Source organism: Actinia tenebrosa, unplaced genomic scaffold, assembly GCF_029948245.1.
Source record: "Actinia tenebrosa isolate PJP-AT-01 unplaced genomic scaffold, QUT_ActTen_1.0 PGA_scaffold7__59_contigs__length_16204524, whole genome shotgun sequence".
In the NCBI taxonomy this organism is placed as follows: Eukaryota; Metazoa; Cnidaria; class Anthozoa; order Actiniaria; family Actiniidae; genus Actinia; species Actinia tenebrosa.
This window is the reverse complement of record NW_028292584.1, coordinates 8,671,354-8,692,804: the sequence shown is the minus strand read 5'-3', so window position 1 is coordinate 8,692,804 and position 21,451 is coordinate 8,671,354. Positions and strand designations below refer to the sequence as shown.

At 36.5% G+C, this 21,451-nt stretch overlaps 2 protein-coding genes across 16 annotated transcripts in view; both read right to left on the bottom strand.

Moving 5' to 3' along the window:
* LOC116305884 (histamine H2 receptor) overlaps nucleotides 1-21,451 on the bottom strand; it is a 73,993-nt gene that overhangs the window by 9,502 nt on the left and 43,040 nt on the right. For 11 of the 14 annotated variants that reach the window (XM_031715871.2, XM_031715869.2, XM_031715868.2 and 8 more), the window contains one exon: nucleotides 16,190-19,132. The exons of 1 other annotated variant lie outside the window; for it this stretch is intronic. In XM_031715871.2, the coding sequence (XP_031571731.2) occupies nucleotides 17,590-18,621 (1,032 nt within the window). In that variant the 5' untranslated portion in view covers nucleotides 18,622-19,132 and the 3' untranslated portion in view covers nucleotides 16,190-17,589. Of the gene's footprint in view, nucleotides 1-16,189; nucleotides 19,133-21,451 lie in introns of those variants that run through there. 2 more of the 14 variants (XM_089040357.1, XM_089040358.1) reach the window with 1 other exon arrangement.
* Nucleotides 1,015-10,750, bottom strand: LOC116305896 (putative serine/threonine-protein kinase DDB_G0280133). Of its 2 annotated transcripts, none has more exons than XM_089040506.1 (10): nucleotides 10,582-10,750; nucleotides 10,184-10,490; nucleotides 8,807-8,867; nucleotides 7,483-7,525; nucleotides 6,889-6,997; nucleotides 5,987-6,077; nucleotides 5,519-5,571; nucleotides 4,702-4,811; nucleotides 4,034-4,124; nucleotides 1,015-3,615 (listed from the first exon to the last, which is right to left on the bottom strand). In XM_089040506.1, exons 1-10 carry the CDS (start codon nucleotides 10,680-10,682, stop codon nucleotides 3,472-3,474), a joined length of 1,110 nt encoding a protein of 369 aa, XP_088896632.1. In that variant the 5' UTR covers nucleotides 10,683-10,750; the 3' UTR covers nucleotides 1,015-3,471. The 2 variants fall into 2 exon arrangements, with proteins under 2 accessions (XP_088896632.1, XP_088896634.1); XM_089040508.1 differs by having other exon boundaries at nucleotides 8,807-8,864.

Sequence of the window (21,451 nt, the reverse complement as noted above, 5' to 3'; positions counted from 1 at the left end):
CTGGGTTGCCTGTGGTATGTCTAGGGCTAAGGTTGCGCGTTTTAATTAAAACGATGAGCGGAACTTGTGAATTTTATCCCAAAAATGATAACTAAATCTATAAAGCTGTATAATAACTTAGTTTTCTCGTTAAAAAAAATGAATTTTAATCTAGATAAAATGATTATTTTACCACAGGGACCCCAAAGACAATTCAACATAACCACAGGTATCCCGTAAATGACCCCAGAGATGTGGTTAGGGTTGGAGAATCACATGGGTGATACTTATCCCCCCAGGGATAAGTAATAACCAGTTCTTAGGTTATGCATATAAAACAAATACCAAAATACACCCAATAAACTTAATTGTAACGTAACAAACCTGAAGTTGTTTCGTAAACATAACGTACCGGGCATCTTGGAGTTGAATCCAGCCAGATTCTTGTGACTTACTTCGTGTTCCATCGTCGTTTCTTTGCTCAACATGGAGGACAACACAATAAATCTCTCTCCAGATACAGTTCAATGCCTAATGAATGTAAATTTACTTACCAGTAGCTTTTATCTTATTGGACTATTGAACAAATGAAAAAATTATCCTGCGAAACGCCTATTATTTAAGACCCGAGATAAAAGGAATGCCTTTTGAGCATTGTTACTTCATACTCAACATATCCTTTGTTCAAAATTTCTGTAAATGTTGGCACTTAATACAATGGAGTGTTTTTACTTGGCCCGTGAAAGAATATTTAGCATACATAGTATACACTAATTCCATTGTTTCCTTTTGTTTTACTTTCACTGTTAGTCTCTTACTGATCCAATCTTGTTTCACGGACCAAGCAAAATCACTCTGGGGCAGGGTGGAGTCGGGTCCCAAGTCCAGTCAATTTGAACCAAACACAATCAGTCATATACACTCGCAAAATGACATTATATGCGACATTTGGCTCCCATCCCCTCCCCCACTCCCCCTCCCAGATATCAAGGCCTTACAATGGGCCAGCTCTAACATCGAATCCAAAAGACGAAATTTAGACCATAAAAATACAACTTTATTAAAGTAATAGAAGACTCTATATCTACCAAATACGATGGCATGCATTTTTTATTAGTCTTATCATGAAACGTATGTATCTAGAGCAAATCATGTAAGCACAAGTCGTACCGTGACCGTGTCGTGACCGAGCAGTACTATTCCTTCAAATACACTGTGCATCATATACTAACATTATACCCTGTGCATCTAACAAACCTGGTGTGCGCAGTGTATCTAATACACGTAGAGTGCACGGGGTATCTAATACTCACTGTACCCTGCGCATCTAACATATCAAATACACTGTGCATCATATACTAACAATATACCCTGTGCATCTAACACACCTGGTGTGCGCAGTGTGATCTAATATACGTAGAGTGCACGGGGTATTTAATACTCACTGTACGCTGCTCATCTAACATATCAAATACACTGTGCATCATAAAATAACAATATACCCTGTGCATCTAACACACCTGGTGTGCGTAGTGTATCTAATACATGTAGATTGCACGGGGTATTTAATACTCACTGTACCCTGCACATCTAACATATCAAATACAATGTGCATCATATACTAACAATATACCCTGTCAATCTAACAAACCTGGTTTGTGCAGTGTATCTAATGCATTTAGAGAGCACAGGGTATTTAATACTCACTGTACCCTGCGCATCTAACATATTAAATACACTGTGCATCATATACTAAGAATATACCCTGTAACACACCTGATGTGCGCAGTGTATCCAATACACGTAGAGTGCACAGGGTATTTAATACTCACTGTACCCTGCGCATCTAACATATCAAATACACTGTACATCATATACTAACAATATATTCTGTGCATCTAACACACCTGGCGTCAAATCGTTACATTGTCCGCCAAAGGCAGTTTGATTTTGGGTTTGGATTTGCCTTGTACAAACACATGTATCAAAAGGTTGAAAGCGTGAACAACAAAATGTCTCTATATAAATACCTCTTTTTCCGTAATAACATGATCTTAAATAAGATATTAAAGCAAACGAAGTCACTAGATCCGTATATAAAATGCATTCAGCGTAAACGTTCCTCTCCCCTACTTGTCTGTCTCTGCAGCAAACAACAGAGCAACTTTCAATGAATTTGGCCATTGAAAGTACAGAGAGTATAATATTGCAAATACCTTGGCACTACTATGAAGTAAAAAGTTTTCACAAGTTTCTCTATTTCATTTTTTCATTCATTCATTCCTCTTTTAATTCGTTCATTTTTTCTTTCTCACTTTTGCCTTTTTCTTTTTTCTTTTCTTCCCTTTCCTTTCTTTCCGTCTTTCCTCCTGTCTGATCTGTCTGTCTATAGGGGATTTCAATGAAACTCTACATCATTGTTTTCTAAATGGCTTTAAAAGAAAAAATATTGGCCCCACTTCAATGAAAATGTTTAATAATACAAAACATTATAGCAAATATACACTTAATTATAAAAAGGTTATGAAATAAAGGTGAACATAGGGATGTAAATGTATTTCTATGCGAGAGAATAGGACGTTTGCATGATGGCCTCACTGACCTCTACTACCAGACTCCCTTGCACACTTTCTTTTGTTCAGTTAATTAGCACAAACTGTCTTACTATTCTCATGAGGGAATACAAATTTGAATAAGAAAGAAAATTCGCGAAACATTATGGTAGTGGGAGTCAAATGACGCCATCATGCAAACGTCCTATTCATTGTAAGTAAGTTGTCATTTTCCCAAGACCCACACGCTCTAGGAAGTCAAAACACATGAAAAAGTCGAAATTGCGCACTGATAAGTTTTGATAATTTTTCATGGATATATTGTCTGCACTCAAAGAGGAGGTTTGTTATTATCATTCTTTAAAACAGACTTCTGTCTGAACTGATAACTTCTTATGGCAATAATTCGACATTTTATTTCAAAAATCCTTTTCGTTTTTCTTTCTGAATTTTAAAGTTTCCATACGTTGTCATTTGCGTATACCTGGAGCGCGAGGCATTATGTGGGTCGCACGAAAATAACCAATAACATTTATTTTAATTTTCATGAGGTTCGATGCATCTAGTCACTGTCAAGCAACGATGGAATGTGTTTTTCTTGGAGTTAGATTTGGACACGTTTTAAAGGGCCCTTAAAACTGACCTACCTTAAAACTGGCTATGTACAAAGATTAAGAGAACAATTGTTAGATCTTTTTGGCTTAGGAATAATGTTTCCCCATTTCAAAACATGTGTCATTCCCTAGAGTATGATTTCTTTGTTTAATGGTTGTCCACGAGAAGACACATGAACATGGATACAGCTAACAAAGAATCTTATTCTTAAAGAAAATAACATGCGATCTGAAATGGGAAAACATTACTTTTGACCCAGTTTCTCTCAACCAGGATTGCCACAGGGGGCTCGAAAAGGAATAAGTCTCTAAGCTCCAGTGATTGGTTATTCAGGGCTTGCATCACTGCTAGCATCACTGCTACTTCCTGCTCCTTCACCTGTATTTCCTGTATCTTCTTCAGCTATGTTTGAACTCCTTTCGTGAAGTATAACATACTCACGTGAACTGAATCCAAATTTGAGTACATCCTGAGGAAAAAATAATAATGTCTTTAATGTTGAAAGAAGTAGGCTGATCAACGAGTGTTCCCTAACCATACAAAAATCTGACTGGAAGATTATTAAACTGGTGAAATTGTTGGCTGGAATTTGTGTTTTACTAGCGACGCTGTGGGACAAATTTTTACGTGTATCATGTAACATAATTCGATAAACGTAGAACTGACCTGAAACTTACAGTATGCCGCAAGGCAGGTATCAGTCACAATTATCTTCACCACTATTTCAACCTCTCTTCTGCTGTCATGCAAGTTTTTCAGCGCTTTAACTTATCAATGTCGTGCATGGTAGCACGGTGTGTTTTTGTCAGTGTATGTTGATGGAGCAGATTAAGTATGCACGAACATTTGCCGCGCATGCAAAGTACGGTTACGTCCATCAAGCTTACCCGTTCTTTAAGCTCGTAGTATCTCCGCGGATCAATCTTCTGGTTATTGAGGAATGTCCCATTGGCAGATTCAAGATCGATGATATATGGCCTAGAATAAAACACATCAGAAAATGATCAAAAAAGTTTCTAACACAGGAACCTACCCCAGTGGATCGGAATTGTCAGAGGCAATAGGGACTTTAAGCATTAGAAAATTTAGGACAGGAATGAGGTAGATGATCTGGATGATTTGGATCTGGTTACTACTTCTTGTCCTCTAGACGTGAATAGAGAACGAGGCAGATACACCGGAACCAAAGAAGACGGATTTTGGCTTTCATCGATCAAAATATTATCTCTACAGTGTAACCAGATTATTGGAATCTGATTGTAACTAGTGTTTAAAGACCAGTGTGTTGAATACAACAATAGAACAGAAGGAAACTTAAACACAGTGAAAAAAACCTTGTACTAATATGGACGTTAGTCCCGTTCCATCAGAGAAAAAAAGAAAATTAGAAATTCAGCGTAAATTTGATTGACGAAAGCCAAAAACCCTGACGCTTATATCTAATAGTCTGGGTCTAGTAAATATGAAAATGGCCTGCGTCTCTTGTGATCAGGACATGGGAAATAGGAAGAGAACCAGGCATGTACCGTACCGTATATACTATAGGTGGACTTACTTAACTTTACGCCCTGACGTCCCATCCGCTCTGTCGTAGTTCGCCAGTCTGTACTGTAATACTGCGTGCTGCTTGGAACAGGATGGGTGATCTATTGGAATATCTGCTATCTGAGAGAAACAAAAATAAAAAGTTACCAGTTAGAGAGCATTCATTTTTTAGAAGGGGGAAGGTGCCGGAGGAATACGTAGCTGTTAGCATATGTGCTCGATTTGCTAGCCCACCAATTTGCTAGCCCACCCAGCTTAGTTTTGAAATTTGAAAATGCCCCCCCCCCCCCCCCCCTATAACTTACTAAAAATAGGAACAAAAATGAAAGGTTATTACCAGAAAAAATTAGTGCGCCCCTTTTTCCACTTGTAAATATGTGATGCCCCCCTTAATTGCCCCCCTCCCCCCCCCCCCCTAATTCCTCCAGCCCCCTCCGGAGAAAAGAAAAGAAAAGATTATTTCTTAAAAAAAGAACAAGTACAGAGGAGATGGATATCTAGAAACAGGAAAAGTGTCGCACTGGATCCTTTTCCAAAGTCCTGATCTGTGCTGTGATAGTGGATGATTTTGTGCATTTTGATTGGTTTAGGCACAAAACCCTTTCTGCTCCATGATGCCATTAATTTAAAGACACAATGCAAGATTGAAACACACAGGACTTCGAACCTTTAACATTTTAAACCATTTTTACTTTCTGCGATTTTGCACACATTATTGCATAGGTACGATCTTCCCCTTCGCAACATCGCACTGCTTCCACACTATTAGCCCAATTTGCTGGGCTTTGAAAGAAACATCAATATAAACAGTACTGTTGTGAACTTACATGTCTTTGTCTTCCTAAAAGATATGCACTCTGTCTGTGAATGTACAGGACAGCTGTGAATTAAAAAAGGGAATATCCTGCTGAATGGTCACCTCATTCACTCGGAAAAAAGTTCTGAATAAATATTGTTTCAGACATAAGGGATTAAAATAATGATTATAATAGGCCATTTGCAACAAACAATCACATGCTGATTTATCGCTTTGATAACAAATCAATTCAGCCAAAGGTCCCTTGGGAAAGGCTCTGATGGATGGCAAACAAACTTTTAGATTTTGAAATCAAAAGTTTCTTATATAGTGTAAGGGAAGAAAATTGTTTTGAAAAAAATTTTGGATATAAATTCAATAAAGGCAGCCCAATGTTTTTTGCTATCCAGTAACAATCATGTGATTATCATGTGCAAATGGCCTATTACTATCAAGCATTTCCTATATTTGGGTTGCCTGTGGTGTGATGAATACTTACGAAGTCCTTCCTCTCCCTTAAAAGGATATAATCGCCATCTTGTTTTTGGTTTCCTACCCTCAGGTGGTTCATTGTATTTTATAACAACACCCTTAAACAAAAAGGCAAATTTTTTTAATAAGTGAAAAAATTAAAGGAAAGGAGGGAAGGAAGCCCAAACTATAGAAGCCATGCTTACTAACAGGTTACAGCATGATGCACCATACAATGGCTACTCAACGAATGTTTTTACCAATGCTGTTGAATCCTTTCCCTCCGATTGTTTCCATCAATTATTAAAGGACTTGAGTATCCAGTGTTAGCAAAGGGACCAATGGTCATGCTAAGTAAGTTCCCTTGCAAATGTATAAATTCTCTCAGTCTGATTGGCTAACTAGTAAAAAATAAGTTGGGTGGCCATAGTATGGAGCATTTCACAGTAACATGTTTTGTCTTCATAATATAACCGGTGCCACTTAGACAGCAAGAACCAATCAAATTATAGAAGAAGAAAAACAGTACATTCCAATTTTGGGTAGTGGAGCCAATCAGAAAGCAGCAGAAAACAATAACCTTTCTACATATCTTTGAGAAAATGTAGATGACTATCTAGTTCCCTTTACACGTAACATGAGGGTCAAATTACAATTTTAGTGCAGTTTATGTTTCTGATTGGCTCGACTACCCAAAGTTGGAATGCATTGTTTTCTTTCTACAATTTTAATTGGTTCTCTTGTCCAACTGGTCAAAGTGGCCCTGAGTTACAGTAGTTGCACTGTAAGGTCTTATGTGACTTATGGTAAAGTCTGTGACAATGAGATGGATGCATTTTGCTTTTATAATGAAGATACAAAAATAGAAGCACCAACAGTAATTGAGGTCATTTTCAAGACCCTTAGTTCAACTAAAAAAACTTCACTTACTTTGTATGTGTTTGTATATTCAGTTAGTTTACCAGAGAGACCAAAATTAGGCTTCTCGGCCTCGACAGCAGCTTCATTCGTACCTTGCTCTCCAGCAGGTTGACCATATCTATTTTAAAATCATACAAGTATTGTCAGTTACATGTATTACTTTGTATCTATGAGGTGTATTAATTTAGGCGATAAGGTAGTGCAACTTGGCAGGCAATACCATTCATTGAAAGTTAAGAGGTTAATATTGTCTACATTACCACTCCATCCTTAGAAAACATTTTTTATAATGAAGTAAAAACTAAAAAAAATGTTGAAAGTAGAAGCCATCACTACCCTTTGCAAAAAAAATATTTCTTTACATACACTGTTTAATTCTACAATATCATTACAATGAGGTTGCACAACACATTTGTTGTCCAACTGCTGCTCAATTTGGTCAAAACAAGGAGCAAAATCATTTCATTTCTATAGCTGGATAGCCTAAATTGTAAATAACTATATTTTTTGCTATTTAAAAAAAATCAAAAAGTTAAAAAAAATTCTAATTAAGAATAAAAAAAGCTGAACAACAATCATTATAGCAACAAACATTTGTTTTACCTTGAAGAATCATCTGGCTCATTATCACTTTCTCTTCTACGCCCTTTAAGGTATAAAGTGGAAGAAAATTAACAGTAACTAAAATTATTAAGGCCTGTGCAAACGCACGCAACAACACCCAACATTGTTGGCAATTGTTGGATAATGTTGGCGATTGTGTTCAAACAGTCCCAACAAGTCCCAACAGGATGGGCATTATCCACCATTTGCTTAAACTTATCATGGCTGCCTTCAAAAAACAAGTAAAAAATGAATAGCAGTTATGGTTGTAAATGAAGTCCTAGCGAAAACAGTACTCAAAAGTGTGTCGTGGAAAAACCAGATGGATGAGATGCGGAAACAAGAAAGGATACTTCAATATCATTGTCAAAGAGTTGAAGACACTTCAGGATTTTTGATTTTTCATGAATGAAGACACTAAAGGAATTAGAAATGTTGCAAATGACTTACAAAATAATATTTCTTTAACATTCTTACTATTATCAAGTCTTTTCCAGTTCAACTTGTGTGTTTTGTGTTTGTTTGCTTGTTTGAAATCTCCATGGATACAACATGCAGTACTGCACAATTTTGTTGGACAGCATGCGAGAATGCAACATTTTTGGGCTACGCCTCAATGAATGTAAAGCAAAAGTAATGTTGGGACTTGTTTGCTCAAAAGTTTGACGTGTTTCAAACTTCACCCAGCAACATCCAACAATGTCCAATGAGTCCCAACAACACGCAACATGGTGTTCAAACGCTAACCACAGGCAGCCCAAGCTGTATTATATGTGTGGGCATGTGATGGTGCAAAATCTATATTGTGTAATTCATTATCTTTTTGGAAATAGTGCTATAGAAGAAAATAAACACAGTCAATTCAAAAAATGTTGTCGTCGACCAACTCAAGCCTACACGACTGGACCGAAAGGAACTCTGGGTAGTAATCATTGAAACCCAGTTGACTCCATAATTTTATCTGACTAGTTATGCCTGGTTTAAAGCACGAACCTTTGTAGGCGAGCGGGAAGTGTTGAAAGATACGTTTTTTTAATGCCTTCATATTTTCGGAATTGTGAACTGAATCATAACTACTTTGTTTTTCTTTCCCTAAACCTGAAGACATGCATTTGATGGATTGTTTCTCGCCATTATCATCTTATTACTAGCGGGAACGATTAATTCAGAACGAATATTTAACCGCTTCAGTGGTTTTTACCCATATTCCTTTCGGTCCAGTCGCGTAGGCTTGAGCCAGTCGACGACAACGTTTTTTGAATTGAATGTATCATTATTATATTTTTACAATATAAGATTAGTTAGAAAAGGAGATATACATTACCTCTTTGTCTTCCATGGAAACCTGGTCGTCTTTGTCCTCTGTGCTCTTCACCTTCATCCTGCTTACCATAAAGATACAAGATAAGAGATTCCCTTTGCAAAAGTCATCATCACCATCCAAATTGACCTTTCCCTGCTAGCAGAATCTCTCCTCTTTCTCTCCCTTCTTTAAGGTGGGTAGGAGGGAGACTCTGCCGATGTAGAGAGTTTCCTTTGATACACTGCTGTCCACGTGGACGAATGAAACCGGTTTTAAAACCAGTTCTTAACCGGGTACATGTAGTGCGCATGAGCAAATGCAACACACCGTGGCACCAAACGTTGTTTGACGAGAGCGGCTGTCAATATCATGACAGTGTTGCTAAGTTATGCCACACAGGTGCAACAAGTATAATGTTCTACATCGGCAGAGTCTATTTTTCTCACTCCACCAAAACAAAAGGAAAATACGCTCTGCCAGTAGGGAAAATTGACCTCTTTACCTTCATTTTCCGTTGTGCACATATCAGACGAGATGCCACTCTTGGGACTTGATTTGTTTAAATGTAAATATTTATAAATGTTCATCATAAAAGTAATTCTCAGGGGAATTTCATGTTTTCTGAAATGGGCATACCAAGGTAAAGAGGTCCATTGTTGAGTATAGGGAGTCTATCTTTGGGGTGCATGTTACGTCATAGCCACCATTAGTAAACAACAACAAAGGATCCTCATTAGCTTCTCTTGTAACATCAACCAACATGTCAGCTGTTTCATTGTTATTTATATCTCATGGGATTTTAAGTCATTTAGTTGTCCCCAAAGAATTCTTGGAGTGCAACCATGTCAATGAAATATCCCTTGAGACATGAATAAAAATGAAACAATGTTGGTTGATCTAACAAGAGAAGCTAATGAGTAATGCTTTGCATAGTCAACTGGACAACATGGCAGCTATGACCTAACCTGCACCCCAAGAATATATAAACAACTCCAGAGTGTCCACATACAGTCAATAGTCGTGATCCACTGTTTGCACATTTCAGACCATGTGTCATTCCCTAGAGTATTTTTTCTTTGTTTACCAGTTGCACATGAGAAGACACATGAATATGGATACAACTCAAACAAACAATTCTTGGTTTGCAATCAATCCCAAGAGAGCACAATAACAAAAGGGATGTCTGGCATGTTGGAAGATATAACAAAAGAATTCATTGAAAAATCTTTTGTCAAATTCTTCCAACATGCGGCTATGACGTCTATTGCAAACGAAGAATGTTATCTTCAAGAAAATGACACATGGTCTGAAATGGCAAGATATTACGCCCATGTAATCATAAGTCATGACTCAAAGTCAATGACTCAGATTAACAGTAAATCTTTAGGTAAATCTTACTCTGTCTCCTCTAAAATCATGTCTTCTATCCCTTCTTTGTTCTTCTCTTTGCTCGTCATTCCTGTGGGTGATGCTCTCTCGACTTCTGTCTCTATCTGGCCTTGTTGTTCTTTCATTCTCTCGTCGATTCGTATTCCTCTGATCACTATATCTGCTTCGTTCTTCGTGTTCTTCTCTCCTTGGCTGATTAAGTCTTTCATGTCTGTGTTCTCTTCTATCTCTTTCTCGTGGTTCATTTTTATGTTCTCGCTCTCCTCTGTCATGCAATGAGGTTTTAGTATCGCCTCTTTTATGATCTGTGTCCTTCCTTTTTAAAAAAATAACCATAAAAAGCAAAGAAAGCAAGCTAAGCTTTATAAGAGCTTCATAACTTTGACTTTTACACAATATTTTTTTACCTTCCATATCTATCGTTATACCGCTCTCTGGAATATTTTTCTCTGTAATGCTCCTTAGAATCTACAGGAGACCTTGATCTTTCTCTTTTTCGTCTCTCCATAATGATATTTGGGGTTTTTAAAACAACTTTTAATCAAATATTTAACAAACCAAACTCACTTCTTCTTCGCCGCCATTTTGTAAATTGTAACCAGGCCTGTAAACCGGGAAAACCAGGGACTAGACCCAGACCTCCACGCGGTGATCGCTAGAATGTCTCTGAATCAACGTACTACGATTATATAATTGTGTATGTGAATATATGTGAAATATATATTTGTACTGCGGTCGTAATGTATCAAATTGAGCTGATCCTCGCAGTATATGAAGCAACTTATTATGGAGCTGCAAATTGAAAGACTCAGAAAAAATTCCGAGTCTTGAACGGGATTTAAACCCGTGCCCTGGCGATATTGTACAATATCAATTTCATAATTATTATTAAACTTTAGGGATCTCAATATTTTCTAGATGTCTAGATTTCTTGAATCTCTAGTATGACCCATGATTGTCAAAGGAGGCATTCCTTTTCCCTACGCGCGACTTGCTGTCATCTATATATGCAGCAGTGCGGTAATATGATTAACAATTTAATATTAATAGCATTGATGTATTGATTTAATTAACGAGTCGTCCAATGAGGTCTTCTTGTTAGTATTTAAAAAGCGGAAGGAAAAAATGATGATTACGATTTATCCGTGTGAGAAAAAAACTCAACAGTTTCAAAAAAAATCACGCAGCATGGGTAATAGTAAAGAACAAATTTTGAAGATAGTCGCGCTTTTTAAAAATCTAACTAGTACTCCAAATAAATGACTGTCATTATGGTCGCTTGAGGGGGACAGAATGACGACACAAAGAAAACAACACGATAAACATGCTGTGACGTCAAAATCCGTAATGGTAGAGCGCATACCCATATCCGTGAAAAGTTAGCTAAAATTTGTACAAATTAGTTCAAAGTTTTGTAGGTATACGGTCTACCGAGGTCTACTGAATTTACTAGTCTCATACGCAGCCGCTATTAGTGTCGTCACGCCACTCTCTCTCCCCTAAGTAGCTACTTAGGGGAGTGACAACACTAATAGCGGCTGCTTAGGAGACTACTGAACTTACTAATTTGTGCAATTTTTCACGGTTACATGACATGTACTCTAGCATGCTAGCGCTATTGGTTGTTACAAGTTGGCGATTATTATAGACCTAGAACAACCAGTTTTCCAAATGACTTTACTGCTTACGAGTTTCGTTTAATTTACTGAGACCTATTTTGAAATTCTCATTATGCGGCGCGCAGTCAGATTACCTTTGTTTATTTAACATTCGTTATCGCGATCGTGTGCTCATAACTACAGTCTTCAGTCATTGGAATCAGGTGTAAGCTTGTATTCGTGGACTGGATTAGCGCAACTTTAAGTTGTACGCTGCTGTACCTTGATGAAACTCACCTTGGAACGACTACTTTATCGGTTTTTCTCTCTCAGTTGGAAAATACAAGAACACCATTCAAGTAAGTCAGCCCTTCCAATTTATGTTATTGCTATAGTGAAAATAAATATAATATCAAAATAAATTATAAATTATAATATCAACAGTTGATTGTAGAAGATGATATCGAGTTTGACGTTGGCGATTTTTTTTTAGGTCAGGGAAAAGCCAAATGGTTAGTAGACCAAAACCGCATAGATAAACGGTTTTTCGATATTTTCAGAAATACTTTACCAAATGAAATAGTTGTGATTTACGACTGGATTTTACCTTTGATCAACATCTATTGACCAAATTGGTGTTTTAGCTTTTAAAACATCAAATAAGAATTTATATTCAATTCGCTTTGATGTGATTTTAGTTTAGATTCATTTTACTATGCTAATTGAGGATTTCTATCCTCTAAAAATGAAATTGAAGGTCCCTTAATTGCGCTCATTTTTTCCTAATTTCCGCGTTAGAACAAAGTGAACTGACTATTACTTTAATCCTAAAAGCCATTGATTACCTCCCTACTTATTTATTAAAAAAGGTAAAGATTCAAAAAGACAGGCGATAACTGAAAGGAAAAAAAATCTTCAAATTACTTTTAAGAAAGAATATTATTTAACATGAAGATATATTAGACGTTTTTTGGAGGTGTTGAAATTCTAGATCTCCTCTCGGTCGAATGCTAACCGTTGAATCAAATTAACCTTGGCTGCTTCGTAATTGCATTTTATTACCGCGCGCGCGGACAAACATAGTGCCTTCTGATCTAGAAGTTCTGTCGAAATCCTATAGATTTTCTTATTAAATATCGAATGATCTCACTTTTACGTGAATAAGAAATCGGTCTTTGATCTTTCTGTCATTACCAAAGTATATGTTTATACCTAGAAACATTTAAGTTTATAAATTTAAGTAATATTTTAGCGTCAAAATAAAGTTAACTATGGTCATGATTGGGCAATAGGTATTTCTTCAATACTGAAGGCCAATTAGCGTCTGAAACCTATACCAGCTTCATCTCAGTTTCCAGGCCATTTGAATATGATTAGAGAGTTTTAGATTGACGTTCACGGCAAACGTGTAACGTCCGTTGATCAGTGAAAAATTCTTTTAAATTACTGAAAAAGAAACGAGAAAATATCCAAGTAGTAGAAAAACAAAAGAATATTTTTTTATGATATGAAAGTTTGCAATAGGTAAAGTAAAATACAGGAAAAAAGGTTAAAAACGTGGTCACGTTTGCCGCTTGCGGGAAGAAAAAAAGTCTATCTAAAACTCGCTAATAACTTTTATCTACGTCATTATTATAAACCTGTATGGTGCACAGCAGTTTTAAACGAAAAAATGTCATTAGTAATCTGATTAGAAACCATTTTATATCTCCCTTGAGGGAGGAACAACGATTAGAAGCCAAATAATAGATTAATATTTAATGTGATGTCGACTAAACGAAAACAAAAAACAAAAAAAACTCGCAGTCCAGAAAATAAGCTGGAAGACGCGTTGGTATGCTATTTTAATTGAGCAAGACGAAAAGTCGTGAAGATAAAATGATTTGAAGGCACTCTTTTTTTGGAAAAAAATACTAAAACGGCTAGTACGGATCAGTAAAGGAGCAAATGCGCATGCGCTAATTGTCATGTCTTGGCGCCAATGAGGTCCAATTAGCGTTCCCATTAGTACTTCACATATCTATAGACCAATGTGACTAAATATCCTGTTACACGTTGAAAAGTTAAGCTGAAACTTATGTCAAACAGCGTTGCAAGACAAGTTTCATGGGGGTGTTACTTGTTCGTGATACACACATATTTCATCTCAGTAAAAGTTTCAACGCTAACAGGGCCGCTTAACTCTCTTATAATTTTATCCATAGTGGTTGTCATCCGGCTTGGTTTTTGACTTCAATCATTAGTATCCCTAATTCGTTCCGGCCCATTCGGCGGTTTCATTTGGACTTCCCTAATTTTGGATTACCGAGGACATCAGTTTTCTCGTTTTTCTATGTTTTTCTATGTCATGTTTTATTCACAAACAACAATTGCTCGGTCTCAACATAAGCATTTTTGATTACTGCAGGCTAAACTCAAGTGCTTCAAGAAATTTTAAATGACGGTCATCGTTAACGTTTTCCCCGAGCATCATCGCCTAGATTGAACTTAATTGTGCAATATCAAAGATAGAATGAATGGTGTTCGAAGAATGTGATATATCAGTAAGATAAGATGTGCGGGAATAAGACGTGTCCAGCTGAAGATATCTAGTTGCATGAGCTCTACTAACAAGCGCCTGAGACCACTTTATTTATATAGGACATACCATATGTGTAGACACGTACCTTGGGGTTCCTTTTTTGGCGCGAAGTTAATTAACACCACCGACTGACAAAATAATTATAATAATAAAGGAATAAAAGAACACGTAACACATAAGCATCAGAAAATAAGGAAAGGTTGAGTTGATAAACGGATGGTAATGACAGGTGGACGAAAGAGAAACAAGAGAACACAAGAGTGCATGGTATATACTCAAGTTTAAAAGCAAGACACTCAAAAACGAATAGTGAAGAGAAAATTAAAATTTTCTTAAAAGACTAAGTATACAAACAAACTGATCCGCCAATCAAACTTCTTGAAGACATTGCGTTCGCGGTAAGGCACGGCACCGACTTTTTCATATATTAGTCATACGAAAATTGCTCTATATTCACAAGAATATCACTGACTAAATTTATAAAGTATGCCTCTTGCTGTGCTTAGTTCCAAGAGTTAGCTTTCAATGAATACCTGTAAGTAAGAAACCCCGGAGTGAACGATGCATGCAGACACGAAAACCATTTATATCATGACCTCTTTGCGAATGCTCACGCTTTTTATTATTGTAAGAAATGAGCGTTTTCTTTTGGTGATTGGCCTTGAAATTATTTTGCTGCGCACGGCCAATATAGTAAACATTAATGCCAATGGTTTTTCGAACACGTCAATGTTACAACTTTCGCATACTCTCGGCTTTTCTTATTTAAAAAAATCTTTTTTCCCCGGCTATTGACCTTGAATTTTTCCTATATTGTCGTGCGCAACCAATACGATAAACAGTAAACGTCAATTTTAGACCCTAAAACAACCTCTGGACTCATCTAAGTCGCTTTTCGTTTCCTTCTACGTCACACTTTGCGCATGCTCTCGGCTTTTCTTATTTAAAAACAATCTCGTACCCAGAGCCTGCGTTTCTTCTGGACTGCGTTGAAGAACGAGGGCTCTGGCATAATCCATTTTTTGAGACCAGGATTTCTTGGACTTCCAGTATAACGGCGCATGCGTTCAAAGACTTGCCAAAAACAAATCTCGTACCTTTGACACTAAGGCGGTTTGTTTGGCGATTGACCTTGAATATAATTAACATGCAGTGAACGTCAATGCTTTGTCGAAACGTTTCATGCCATGTCACGCCTTGCGCATGCTCTTAAAAATTTTCAATACTACAGTTGATTTATTTCGGTGACTGATTGACCCAGAATTTGTTCCTATATAATTTGCGCAGCCAAAATGATATAAAGTCAACGTCAATGTTTCGTCGAACCCTGAAATAACCTCTGGAATCATGTAAGTCGGTTTCCTTTTCCTCTTAAGTAACAACTTGCGCATTTTCTCGGGTTTTCTCATTTATAGAAAACCTTTGATACTTTCACATACACCTTATCTACACCATATTTGTAAATACTTACTGTAAAATGTTTGTTTCTATTTATGATTCTAGCTATTCACTAATATGTTATTTCTCTTGTAGTGTGTGTGTATAAATAAAGCCATTCATTCATTTATTATTGCACATTGAAACCTCTAGACCTGTGCTGATCTAAGTAGGTTTTCTGATCCTCTTAAGTCACAACTTGCGCATTCTCTCGGGTTTTCGTATTTATAGAAAGTTGATGTTGAAAGTCTTTTTTCTTCCTTTGTTGTTGTGCGCAGCCAGCATAAAATAGAGTTGACGTTAATATTTTGTGAAACCCTGAAACAAATTCTGGAATCAAGTCGGTTTTCGTTTTCTCTTACGGTCAGTGACTCAAAGCAAAATTACTACAAATAGCTCTTTTTCTATTTGTCTGCTAACTTTTTATTAATATCTATTTTCCTCATACACACTGAGTTACAGTAAATAGCAACCAATACGTGGTCACTAAGAATAATCATCAAATATGAGCGTTAGCAAAGTTTAATTAACAGTTGGTTCCCACATGTTTGCTCAGTCTGACGCGCGACGTCATGCAAATGAAATTTCAGCATTTTTAAATGCTCTCAAGGGGGTCTTTATTCTTTTCCATATGCGACTGAAACCTATAGCACTAGAAATAATTGTCTGTTTTTGGTCAGACATCTTGTTCTTGTTTTCCCGCGCAGTTATGGGAATATTGACCCTATGCAACTTAATTTTAGATACTGTACCATATTAAAATGAGTTCATACATAGATTGATATTTCATAACTAGAACATAGTAAATTAATAAAGCAAGATCTTTTAAATTTCCTGAATGTCTACTCAGTTTTCAATAACAGTTTTCTAGTAATATTGATTATCATTATGAATTAGGCTAAGTTAGAAATTACAGCATTTCTGTAAAAACAGGTAAATTGGTTCAATACAAGTATCAAAAATTACAGCTTCCAGTTGGTACGCGATACAATATGGGATAGAAATTGAAATACAGATTTGGCGTGTTTATGATCTAAGAATATAAAGTTGATTCAGAAAGATCAAATCCCATAGTTAGTAGATATTAACAGCCTTAACACAATATGAAATTTAAACTGCTCACTTGTTACCCCACAATGCATTGCATACCAACTGGAAGTTGGACTGCTTGATGCTCATTACATATTTCTAGTGACTGTTATCTTAATCGTATTCGATGCATAAGAAGATTTCACTTGGAAATTGATGTACAACAGAATGAAATGCTTCACTGTTGTATGCCCTCACATACAACTCTTACGAGTTTTTCAATTTTTTTTTTTTTTTTTTTTTAATCACCCCCGCGCCGTCCGCACTTTTCTGGTTAGTCTTTTTGTGGACGCTTTAACCGATCGGTATGGGCGCAGACTATACTTAATCAACCTTTACAGTAAGCTTGGCTTTAAATAAGAATTAATATATTCATAAAGACTAATAGAAGAAATGATGGAATAGCTTTGCTGATATCCGTTATTATAATTTCTAATACCTTTAGACAACTATGTTTTTCTTTTTTGTTGAAATATCTTTTTTTTTTTTTTTTTTTTTTTTTTTTTTTTTTTGTTTACAGCTTTCTTGTGTAAATGTATACTCGCACACTGACTAGAACAGAAAAAAAATGCGCACAAAATTAAAATGTCTATAAATAATTCAGTGAATGCATAAATCTGATGGCAAAAACAATCGACATACATATATTTATGTTTTAAACGCAGAAATGTTTTGTGTGTTTCAATTCCTAAAAATGGTGGTATATCTTGCTAAAATTTTGTGTCCTCGTACATAGAGTATTGAGTATCGAATAACTGTGTAGCTTGACTTTTAGAGCTGCTGCTTCCTCGATAAAGTCTTGTCTTGCACTTGAACATTGACTTAAAAGCATTTTTGAAGTCGTACTTGAGGTATGTGTACAATACAGGGTTGACGAACGACGTGAAAAATCGCAGAAAGTCAAAGATCATGTGGCCGACTTCAGAAATGTCCAGATGGAACTGAATGTAGCTTTGGAATATTGAGATGTACCAGGTAATCCAGCAAAAAGCAAAGACTCCTAGCATGGTGGCGAAGACGGAGATGGCCCGAAGTTCTGTATAGATGGGACGGAAGTTTTTGGAGTCTGCTGCAATGTGCTGTTTACGAATATCGAGGACTTGCCGATGGATGGCTGCAAACATTTGTCCATAGATAAAGGCCATCACAAGAAATGGGACCACAAAACAAACGATGACTCCAAAAGTGTGGTAGATGATTCCTCCCTTGATTTTCTTATCGGTAATTAGCCAATAGTTGTTGACGTCGTTCCATGAAAGCTGGATGAAAGCGATGAACAGTGAGAATAGCCAGATAAAGGCAATGACTGCATAGAGACGCTGCCTTTTGATGATGTTCAAGTACCTCATAGGGTGTATGATAGAGATGTAGCGCTCGATAGTGACGAACAGAATATGGAACATAGTGGATACTGCTACAAATCTGTACATTAGAGCAGAGGTTATGCATAATGACGAGAGACCAGTGACGGTGCAAGAGATATACGAAGGAATCCCAATTAGTCCCATTGCCAAGTCACTCACTGCCAAACTAGCAAGAAGGCAGTTAGTCTTGGTACGTAGATGTGGTTTATGGATGAACACAATTAGGACCATGATGTTAATTACCATGATCGAAATACTTAGAAGACCAAGGCAGCAATCATACAGCAGGTCCAGCCTTTCTTCATTATAACCATGTCCCGGCACTTGCCCTGAACCAGTAACATTCATGGGTCCATTATTCTTTGAACAGTTAACCATATTTTAGCTCGCCAGAGGCAGTTTCCAAATTTTGAACCAAGTTTTTAATTCTTCTTGTGCGGAAGCTCCCTCCAGTGTCAAGATAAAGAACTGAGGCAGAGGTTTGACGCTCGTCGAATTTTGTAATGTATAGTCGGCGCTTTCAATTCTTCAATTTGTCAATAGCCCAGCAGTGTAGGCAATTTAGAATTGTATTTGTGCCTTATTAATAATAATATTCTCCAATAGAACACGAGCTTTGCCCTTTGTTTCACCCGCTTGTTAAGGTCTCTAGGTGACGGTAGTGTTTTTATGGGTTCTACGCTTTTGTCTTCCTATAAACTTTTGTTAGTGGTCAGTCAATGGGAAACCGTATTTTTCCTATTGATACCACACTGTATGTACCTTATTTATTTTGGGGGCTGGGAGATCAGTTATATTAAGTTGTAAACTTTGATATGTTTGCAAATGCCACCAGCGAGAATCAAGACTTGAAATGGTAGGATCTTCTCAAGATGATTACAATATTGTCCTGGAAAAAAAAGAATAAAAAATTGGTGATATTTGAAACAGTTTTACAGATATTGGGTTGGGAAATCAATTCACATATAAGTGCTAATGGAAAGAAATTTGAAATTGTTCGTATGATATAATAAGAGACTGCACATTGTATGGCACAAAAAGGAACATTCAAATGGACGATGAAAAAAAATATGCATTATAATTCAGTAGATTTGTTCCTGTGACAGTAATTACGATCGTGGGAGCTTTCCATTCCTTTATTAACTAGCCCTACGCAACACCTGTCTACACGATCCTCACTCTAAAGGTTCCTTACTAACAAAATCATATGAGAAAACAGCATGAAGTAATACGCAGCAGAAGAAATATCGATTTGTACATTCTAATAATAAAAAAACTTGAATTAAAAATGCGAATCATGAACTGGAATAATGTAGAGGTCCAGTTATCATCACTAATCCTCTTGCTGTTGTCGAACACAAAAGTAGTCACTCACTCACCCGATTTGGAGATTATGCTTTTGAAATTTCGCTTAATTAATAAGGAATTTTCGTGCCAATTAATTAACTAGCTACCTTGGTAGGTAATTGCCAAGCTTTAAACGGGAGTTTCAGTCTCAAATTCATAGTTCTTGGAGGTCTGTTTTTGTATGATCAAATCAGTCGTGAGTCTCACTTTCGTCTTTTATGAGAATGTTTGATCCGATCCTGTTCCAACTCAAAAACATGGTAAGATGAAAGGCGACTGTCAAAATCACAAGAATCTTCTCGAATAACTTATGAAACCTCGACAGTCTTCAAATAAACTTTGTCATTTCTTAGCTTTTGTTTACAAAGGACTGTGGAAATAGAAGTGAATGCTAAACAAAGAACTATTTTCTTGAAACTGCCCCTTGCGTTAAAAATGGCCTCAAATACCGACAGGATTCAAGGGGAAAAACGATCCTTTTGTCTATTTTGAAATGTCAGAACTTCATAATCTTTCAGATATTTTGTCAGATAACACAGAAAATGAAACTTTTTTTAAAGCTGAATAATGGGGCAAGGAAATAAGTGGATCAAAACATCTGAACACACAAAGGAGACAAGAAATCTAGATTCAATAATGATTGTTAAATAACTGGCGTCTATATTTGTAGAACAGTCGTTAGTGGAGGTCTGAGGCTACACTCTGTCAACATATATTCAAATGAGAAGAGTTTTTTTAATATCTATTTTAGTAATTTTCACCAACACTTGTGGAAATATTGGAAAGGATTTGACTACTTTTGGCACTGATATCATTGGCTCATATCATTGTTGAAACAACCACGCATAAGAGATTCTTAATCCACTTTGATAAGTGCAGATGGGACATTTCATTTTGCTCGATAGTAAATCCCCTGAGAACTGTCCAGATACATGTACATAGTTACTGAAAGCTCATTGATAAAAGATTTGAAACGTCTCGCTAACTGGCGCTTATACTGAATCTTGACACCTTTTATCTTTGAAGATGGTTTTTTCAATTGCTCAGTTTCAGAAAGATGTCTGACAAACTCGTTCAAGGTGCATATTTCTATTTAGACAATGTCATTGGCTATTGTCCTGTTTAGCCCAAACTCTAAATTGTGTTGATTCCGGTCAGGTTCGCGATGGAGAAAGCTTTTACGGGATGAGGTGACGAGTTAGATCGATAAATCCAAATATCAGCGTTGTCCTTTGAACAATGAAATTGCAATCAGTGAACGTAAAATATGTCCAGCACTTACCGTCGCGTTCATGTAAGAATCGATAAAAAGATCAACGAATATATTCCATCGCAATCATGAGAATGGCAATGGAAAACACAATGAAATCCCTATAACTGCCCTCAAACAATTTTGGGGAATATCTTTACAATTTACGTTCTGTGAGGTTAAAAGCTCATCTTGAGAACGGAATTACTCTGCGCGCTTAAAAACAATCCATTGTATTTCAAAGAGCAATATATCCCAGTCTAATAAAAGATGCATTACGCCTTCTGAGGAAATTTCCATTGACAAATATTCTTTAGTTGATAAAGAAAACGATATCAATAACTTGCAGACTGATGGTTAAAAATCAATAGAATGTTTTTTCCTTTTTCTTTTCATATTTCGAGGGGGGAAAACAGCATATCCGGCTTTTAACATTTCACCTTGCTAAAAGGCTCGATAATCATTGCAGTTTCTGATTAGCCATAGGCGAACGAACCAAATTCTAGATAGGCCAGCTAGTTGTTAACGATTGTTCTATTAAGGTCCCTAGTTGAATTTTGTATTGAGTTTCTCCTTTTTTAACGTATTTTTTCAAATGATCAATATTCAGAC

Bases quoted from the DNA above. Each gene is read 5' to 3' on its own strand.
- LOC116305896 (XM_089040506.1), bottom strand. From the start codon at position 10,682: ATGGAGAGACGAAAAAGAGAAAGATCAAGGTCTCCTGTAGATTCTAAG. The intron at 10,491-10,581 runs GTAAAAAAATAT...TTTTTTAAAAAG, and splicing joins TATAACGATAGATATGGAAG to GAAGGACACAGATCATAAAA. The intron at 3,616-4,033 runs GTAAGCTTGATG...TTTTTTCCTCAG, and splicing joins ACTACGAGCTTAAAGAACGG to GATGTACTCAAATTTGGATT.